At 45.2% G+C, this 8,849-nt stretch overlaps 2 protein-coding genes across 2 annotated transcripts in view; both read left to right on the forward strand.

The window, feature by feature from the left end:
• The window catches only part of apba1a (amyloid beta (A4) precursor protein-binding, family A, member 1a), a gene marked incomplete at its 3' end in the record, with an annotated part of 38,293 nt that extends 37,140 nt beyond the window's left edge, over nt 1-1,153 (forward strand). Inside the window, exons 17-18 of the mRNA XM_080765644.1 lie at nt 464-604; nt 1,082-1,153. Coding sequence (XP_080621770.1) covers nt 464-604; nt 1,082-1,153 — 213 coding nt within the window. The remainder of the gene's footprint in view (nt 1-463; nt 605-1,081) is intronic.
• A 6,719-nt stretch (nt 1,154-7,872) lies between these two features.
• Nucleotides 7,873-8,088, forward strand: LOC308316496 (general transcription factor IIH subunit 5-like; the record flags this gene model as incomplete). Its single annotated transcript, XM_080765145.1, has 1 exon — nt 7,873-8,088. The coding sequence occupies one exon, from the start codon at nt 7,873-7,875 to the stop codon at nt 8,086-8,088; it is 216 nt and encodes a 71-aa protein (XP_080621271.1).
• Nucleotides 8,089-8,849: the final 761 nt, after the last annotated feature.

Genomic DNA, 8,849 nt, shown 5'->3' on the forward strand with positions numbered 1-8,849 from the left:
AAAAGGTGAATATGTTTTACCACTGAGCCAATAAGAGTCTGCCTACTTGCTCAAAGGGTTGCATGATGCAGTAGGGAGTCACGAATAAGGCAGCATAAGGCAGTGATAATATAATATGACAATAGTGAGTCAATAAGGGAACTTAACACTTAGACTGCGGCCTGGTGGCCACAAGTGGTGAATAGCTTGTCGCGGGGCTGGGAGATTCCTACTCAAGTAAGTACTTCTGTTTCCCCCGCTCGGAGGAGGCTCGCAGACCTCCATTCAAATCAGATCCAAACCTCGGATGTCTGATCAGCTACAACGGACAGCGACGAGGGCATGCAAGGCGTTGCCTAGCAACAAGGCAGTACGGAGTCAGTAATGGTACCAAACTGATCAAAGGCACTTGATTAGGTAGCACGTGATGATCACGCCCATTTCCACAACGTGCGAGGCATTGAAGTGTGGTCTCTCCTCACAGATCTGCAGCCTCATGCGCGGCGGCATCGCTGAGCGCGGCGGCGTGCGCGTGGGCCACAGGATCATCGAGATCAACGGCCAGAGTGTGGTAGCCACGCCCCACGAGAAGATCGTCCAGATCCTGTCCAACGCTGTGGGAGAGGTGAGGATGTTATCGGAAACGCTCTCGTTTTAGAACTCTTTGTAGCAGTCGTTCCAGTACGGAGTCCCGGAGTGGCCATTGAGGGAGATTGCTTTTTTTCTTTTTTAAATGCTAACTTAGCGCTCGAGTTCGTAGGCCTACTGTAACTCGGCCTACTGTAGCTCAAGTTAGTAACTTGGATAACTTAGTAACTTAGTAACTAGTAACTCAAGTTAGCATTATCGTGTTTTCGCTCTCAATGGCCACTCCGGGGCACCGTATTCCAGTGTTGATTTTGACAGCAATTATTTTTGTTTTTGTTTTAGTCATCTGATTTTGGCAGGCCTTGATGGCGTCGTAATACCTGATTTTACACTTGGTTGCATGCTGAAAATAGCCGATCTACAAGCTCACAACGTGTTTCGGCACCAATTTGCGCAAACATAACTCTCTCTCTCTCTCCCCCTCTCCCTCTCCCTCTCTCTCTCTCTCTCTCAGATCCACATGAAGACAATGCCTGCGGCCATGTACCGCCTGCTAACCGCCCAGGAGCAGCCTGTTTACATCTAAAACGAAAGCAAAACAAAATACCTGACCTCGCACATCTTACTCACCTCTCACACCACCTCCGACAACTCCCCTGATCTCCAAAGCTCCCCCCCCCCCCCCCCCCCCCTTGCCACACCCTCCTCCGGGCTAGTGATTGGGGTAAATGTCCGAAATTCCATACTAACATACTATTTAGTTAGTATCTATCTTTTGTATATCCGAATGCTTAGTAGCCAGTACCTTAGTACGTGAAATGCATACTCAATTCGGGGAAATATCGCGGCTGTGCGACAGTGCTGACACAATGCTGCTTTTGAATGTCCAACAGACATACCCGACCAAACCTCTGTTGTAACGTCAATTCTGATGTAAAGTATGAAGCCCATGCAGAGTGTAGTTATTATTAGTTGAATCCCATGACATGTCAAATGCAAAACATTTAACCGCTATCGTACACCGTGACGAAACGGGAACCCGTACGTGTGGTACCTCTGAGGGGGACGTACTGCTGCGTAACTATGTGTGCACTCAAAGGTTCGTCGCGAAAATAGCATACTGAGTAGTATGTAGTCTGTGATTTTGGACGCGACCAAAGCTTCTAAATGCAGCCTTACGAAGGACATGACATTGTCATGTCCTCTTCCTGACCTGGCCAGTCTGCCTATAGCTGTGGTGTGACTGGCCTCAGTGTCTCTCTCCTATCCCCGATGTCCCTGCAAGATGTGTGGTTTCATAGTGCTCAGTCTTCCTCTACGTCTCCTCCAATCCATAGCCTGAACTCTATATATTTCCATCCATCCATCTTCAACCGCTTATCCGGAGTCGGGGTCGCAGGGGCAACAGCTCCAGCTGTGAGAGATCCAGACTTCCCCTCTCCAAAGCAACATTAGTAACTTCATCCTGGGCGATCCCGAGGCGTCCCAAGGCCAGCTTGGAGATATAATCCACCCATGTGATCCTTGGTCTTCCTGGGGGTCTCCTTCCAGTGGGACATAACGAGGACCTCCCTAGGGAGGCATCCTTACAAGATGCCCGAACCACCTAAGCTGGCTCCATTTCAAGAGAAGAAGCAAACTCTTATTTCATCATCATCTTAACCTTTATTTCAACTCGGAGTTGAAATAATCATTTTCAATGTAGCCGAGATACAGAACACAAAGTCAATAGGAATATATTTATATACAGCAATATTAAATATATGAATCGGAATACTCAAAAACTAAACTAAGTAAAAAAAACACGATAGACCGAAAATGAATTAATACAGTTACAATCTTGAACCATTTCCCTGAATTGACCCAAGGAGGGCAGTGATCGGATTTTTAAGGACTCCTGGAGCTCAATTCCAATATGGAGCACGGACAGAGAACGCTGCCTTGCCTGTGTGTGTGTGTGTGTGTGTGTGTGTGTGTGTGTGTGTGTGTGTGTGTGCGTCCAAATGTAACTTTGAGGGTCAGGTAGTCACTGGAGCGGGTTTGATAGGGTTTTGGAATCTGATCCAACATAGAACAAAAAATTATGGGGGAGCATTCCTTTCGTTTCACTTCTTCGTTTTTCAATTCTGACAGTGCTGCTCCCATTGCAGCCGTGTTCCCAGGTGAGCATCGCCGAAGAGCAGGTGGCGTCTTTGTCAAGCGCCATAATAATAACGTATGTCGGGGCCGATATAGCGATAACCTGCCGTTTGTGTAAAGAACATTTACAAATCTATAGGGGCAATTAGTAGCCTATACACACCATATGTTTGTCATTCCTGGGATTCTATCCACACCACAACCTCGATAACGCCACCAACTATTGCTGTTTTGAAATGTCCGGCTGCAGTTATATTACATCATCACTTTCAACCCGGTCCCGGTCGAGTTGCTGTGATCGGGATCGGTCACAGCACTTCATGAACGATAATCCCTTTACCTTTTTGTTCTCAGTCAGTCAGTCAGTCAGTCAGTCAGTCAGTCAGTCAGTCAGTCAGTCAGTCAGTCAGTCAGTCAGTCAGTCAGTCAGTCTCCCCTTCTCCTCCTTTGCCTACAGGCAGAGGACCACGTTGAGAACCACTGGCCTGGGCAAATAAACTATCCTATGCGAATAGCTGTGAAATACATGGCAGTGATTTTCGTATTGCTTATTTGTCATGCCCCCCCCCCCCCCGATCTGTAAAGTCCTTCAGCATTCCTTGCTTCAAGAATTCCAACACAATGTTTTAGTTCCGTGATTTCACTGCGCAGGTCTTATAACATCATACTGTGATCCAGTGGTGGAACTATAGTTGTCAGATTTTATTATTATTTTTAACTTGAGCAGTACGTACCACAATGTCGAAATCATACAAGTAAAAGTCCTGTATTGAACATTTCACTTGAGTAAAAAGTGACATCAAAATGTACTTAAAATGTAAAAGTAGACTTACTCATTATGCCGAATGCCGAAGCGTTATGAGAGATATATCATGGGGTAGTGGGGTACCCTGAATCTGAATTCATTAAAATCCCCCGAAAATTCAAGTTATTTTCAGAAACCGAACTGAATCAAAACAATTGTAATTGCCCAGCAATACTTAACAGTGAAACTAATATTAGGTACAATGGGATAAATGATGAAGAGGGCTGGATAAGATATCTAATCTTTCTGTTATTGAGTTTCTTGAGCCGTGGCCTTTTTTACCGTTTTTCTTTTGCGAGTCCTTCGGAAACCGTGTTCAACTGACTATACAGTATATTCACACTAGAGGGCAGCACGGGTCCATCCGGAACCGATCACCCGGTTCGGGCCCAAAATATTGACTTGTCCCTCGGGGACACTAATATTAGCCTATATGCAAGTTTGCAACCCTCCACTGCGCTGTCTGGAGAGGCCGGGGTGCATGTCGCTCATAGAGAGCAGTCTCATGTCATGTTGAAGCATTATAACATTGCAGAGAACACACTATGGATCCGGATCTATATCGGATCGGATCAGCTCCGTTTTTGGTCGGACCGTTTCCAAACAAATCAAATCCCTCTCGGCTCCGTTTCGGAACCGGATCCAAAGGTTTCGCGGGCCGGTTCCAGGCGGGTGCGGCCGGCCAATTAGAATGTTTCTGGGATCCGTAGCGGTTCGGTTCAGATATCACCGGTCCCGTTTCGGACCGGGTCCAATTTTGTGGACCTGTGCTGCCATCTAATTCACACAGCAGGGGCCACAGAAAGGGGCCGTCGCCAGTTATGTGTAATTGCGGGGAGGAAAAGCGCCTTTGCGTACATCCCACCCCCCTCCGGCTATAGAGGTACATCCCACCCCCAGGTTATATACACCCCACCCCCACCCAGGCTATATACATGTAGGTATAGCCTATATGTAGGTTAGTGCAACACTGTCGCCCACGTCCTCCAATATACAATGTCACACAAATCATAGAGTCAAAGTCTGTTATTTTGTCACCTCTGAAGCTCATTCTGCCTTACTGTTACTGTACTTTATGATATGGAACTGACGTTACCGAAAGAACGGGCTTTTTCTCTGGAGTCGCCAGATTATGGATTATTGCTATACCAATTTTTTGTTGCTTCTACTAGTGTGTGTTGTGTGAAGATGAACCAATGTACTCCACATTCAAAGCTAAACCAACTACATTGAAACTATATACAATATTATCAGATTGACCACGTAGGCAAAGCTTCAGTGAATGAAAAGCAAAATGTGAGCAGTCCTGCAGGGTGGGTGGAATGTAAAAGAAGTGTGTGTAAAATGACATTATGTGCACATTCACCTTTTAGCACAAGACTGCAAATGTAGCGATAATAGTGGCTTCCCTGACAGTAGGGTATTCCCACGTCGGTGTGGAGGTTGGCTAAAGGCTGACTTATACACTATAGTGGTGATAAACGGCTGATCCGCAGGCCCGCGGCGCATTGCAGTGCAACCCGCCGCAGAACTCGCGGATCATCTGTGTTGACGCGTAACTAGTAAGTATAAAGCAGGCTTAATGAGTTTCTCTTAAAAAGGACTCATTTTGAATGTAATGAAATCTTATATACTGTTTATCAGCGTGTGTGTAAAGATGAAGAAAAATCATACAAGGAAAAAAAAAATGTGTAAAGTAATTGCATTGTTAATTTATTTGCTAGCTTTTACTGTGATGTTATGGCTAGTTAAGCTACATTCCTGTACCAGAGCCAGAATGTTTCTAACAGTATTTACAACAATAAAGGAATTTCAGCAGGATATCAGTTTCGGTGTCATTTCTAAACAAGCACTATAATTCGGAAAGGAAATCAAAAGAAAAAAGTATATATTTTGTTCCTGCTTTCCATTTAGAAAGATCACACCCGTGTGAAGTGAGGGGCGCTCTTATTGTACACCATCGTGATGTAACATGTCAATTTGCTTGTCCACATTATGACGTAAATTCTCCCTTCATTGTCAATGGGAATTGAATGTTTGGTGTAGGACAGAAATAACCGATTTGCTCATCTGTGGTGTCATCCCAGACCCAAAGATGATAGAGCTCACTATTGTATTCTATTGGTACTCGTCAGCTTCACTGATTGGTCGAGCTTATGTCACATTTGTGCCACTCGAATGCGAAGCGACACGTTTTGAGCTACTTTTGATGCTTTTGGAATTTGAATCCTGAAAAGTACACATTTTGGACATGAGGTTTCCACCCGGCAGAAGATATATTCCTGAGAGCGGGTGTACTGTACCCATGGGTACAGTACAAGGAGTAAAATTAATATTGCATAAACGGGTGAGGGGTGCATTCCCAACTTCCAGATTTGTGTAGGCTGGTGTGCCGCAGTTACCAGTTAAAGGTATATATTCAGTAATTTCACTTAATTCAAATATCACTTCTTTTTTTGTTTAGAGTGTCTACTATAGAGTGTGCTGACCTTATAAAGAGTTCCTCCCTGTCCCGAGTTAACCCCTGGGGGTCAAGTGGCCCAGCCTTCATACAATCAGGATAGAGAGTGCCTTCCACCAATCATGATCGAGTGGGGGCGGGCCTTGGTGTGTGTGCTGTTGGCCTGTCGCATGACCCACTGTAGAGCATATGTACATATTTTTACGGGGGGACCGGGGGGGGTTTCCAAATCACCCAAATCACTGAATGCTCCTTTAAGTTGATAATTTGAATACCGGTAGAACACTTCATCAGGATATATAAGGACTGTCTCTCCCTGGAGCATGAATGGATTGCTATTATATTATACCATATATCTAACTATTGATACTATATTATATTATGTACATCACATACAGTATACATACTATACATTGTTACTGCTACTACTTGTATGCTTGTATCTCTCCTCTTTGCCTCTCCTTCTCTGTCTCTCACAATATAAAACGTAAATCCGTTGTAGTACACCAGTAAGACGCGCAAACGCGGGAAGCGAACGCAGCTCGTACATATTTGGTTTTTTTTAATGTCCACCAGAGAACACGTGACGAAGGTAAAATGATCCTCCGTGATTTAAATATATATTTTGCACATCATTTTACAGAATCACAAGCCTCTACAGCACTACAAGTAAGACGCGCAAACGCGTGAAGCGAACGCAGCTCCTGTGTGTGCATGTCTGTCTGTCTGTCCCGCTGTTACTGTATATGTGGACCTGGCCCCTTTTGTGCCCATATATGGGCACAAAAGGGGGACACACAGACAGACACACAGACAGACATGATCTGCTAGGTCTCATAGTAAGTGCTCACTGCGTTCGCAATCAGTGTTGTGTAAATCGTTTTTGTTAACTTATATTTGCAGACATTTAACCACTTACACCCTCAATACGTTGTAAACTTGACTTTTGGCTCTGTACACTGAATCTTTCCCTCAGTATAGGGATGCTACAGTGTCTAAGTGGTTAATGTAAAAACAAACAAACAAAAACAAAAATCCTATCAGACACACATTGAGTCACTGTAGTAACTCAGAGGACCCTCCCAGGGGGCCCTGAGCGTCGGCCACTTGGCAGCCTTTTCCGCAGCCAGGCCCACCAGGCGCTATATACGTTCTTCGGAATCTATACTTCTACATTTTCATCCACTTGATAGTCTGCACACCTCCCGCAGCAGCCAAAGCAGCAACAGAAACAGCAGCAGCAGCAGCCGGTGAGAATTGTGCATAGAAAAACGAGCGCCTTGAACCAGCACTTGGACGCGACGTCCACCATCCCGAATTGCTCCGCCACGTAGACGCCCATGGAGCCGTGGTCGTCGTAGACCCTCCGTTTGTTGTGATCGCTGAGGATGCTGTTGGCGTTGCTGATCTCCTTGAACCTATCGGCGGCCTCCGGATTGCCCGGGTTCTTATCGGGGTGATGCCTCAATGCCAGTTTCCTGTAGGCCCTCTTGACGTCTTCGGGAGACGCTCCCTTCTCCAGGTCCAAGACCTCGTATAGATTGGCGTCAATGTATGAACTGACGTCGTTTAATTTGATATTCATGCTGTATAGCCTACAGGTGGATGTCCAAAAAGGTTAATTACAAGACGACGACTCTTTTAAGCCGAGCTTCTTCAAATCTGATGTCGTGATGTCAGGCTTCCCTAACATGGGGCTTGTACTGTTCTAGTTATTATAGGGATGAGATCAGGAATCTCCATATATGGGCAGAAATTGACATGGATATGGGTATAAATGGACACTGACAGATACATATGGGTATATAAGGACACTGACAGAGATTGCTGGAATCTATCCCTCTGACTCCCGAATTCCCCCCTCAGATCCTCAGTGATTTGCATTCCGGGTCAACCAACCATGGTCACCGTACTCAAGGGTGTTCTCGTGGAGTGTGATCCCGCCGTCAAGCAGTTCCTCCTGCACCTGGACGAGAAGTGTGTCCTGGGGAAGAAGTTCATCATCCAGGACCTGGACGACACGCACGTCTTCATACTGGCAGAGGTGGTCCCGCTGCTGCAGGACAGAGTTGGACAGTTAATGGATCAGAATTCATTCCCCATCACTCAGAAATAACAAGCACGACACGTTCAACAGAAGAAATTAAAGTCTGAGGTCAGACATGCGTGAGGGCAGGCAGAAATGCACGCAGGCAAAGAGGTTTCGTTCCATTCATACCTCCATTATCTTTCCCTTTCACTCACATTTCTAGAAAGGGACACTTCCAAACTTACAAAAATATATTGACCACTTAAAGGGACACTTCACCCTTTTTGCAAAAAAATATATGTTAATGACGTTTAGGAGCTTTAGAACACTTTCCTGGGGGTCTTTATGTGTGTAATATGTGGTTTTAGATATTTTAGATTGTAGCAGTGAGCCTGTTGTCTCTGATGTCATGGACACTGGACTCACTTCCTTCCTGGACTACATGTTGTAGCTGTAAGACAGCTCTCCCCCTATCCACAAGGAGGAGCAGTGCACCAAAGAATTATGGGAATTGTAGTCCAGGAAGGTAGTGAGACCAGTGTCCATGACATCAGAGACAACAGGCTCACTGCTACAATCTAAAATATCTAAAACCACATATTACACACATAAATACTCCCAGGAAAGTGATCTAAATCTTCAAAACGTCATTAACATATATTTTTTTTCAAAAAGGGTGAAGTGTCCCTTTAAGGCTTAAGAAGCACTACTTTAACTATGATATTGTGAGAGCTTGTAGACCAGCTATAGCCTATACACAATTTTTACTTGAGTAAATACTTACCGCTGGGTACTGTGTACCCACTCCCAAGAACTGTGTTAAGGAGTACACATCTGTTGTGGGGCAC

This window comes from Protomyctophum bolini (assembly GCF_963924005.1).
Source record: "Protomyctophum bolini genome assembly, chromosome: 6".
In the NCBI taxonomy this organism is placed as follows: Eukaryota; Metazoa; Chordata; class Actinopteri; order Myctophiformes; family Myctophidae; genus Protomyctophum; species Protomyctophum bolini.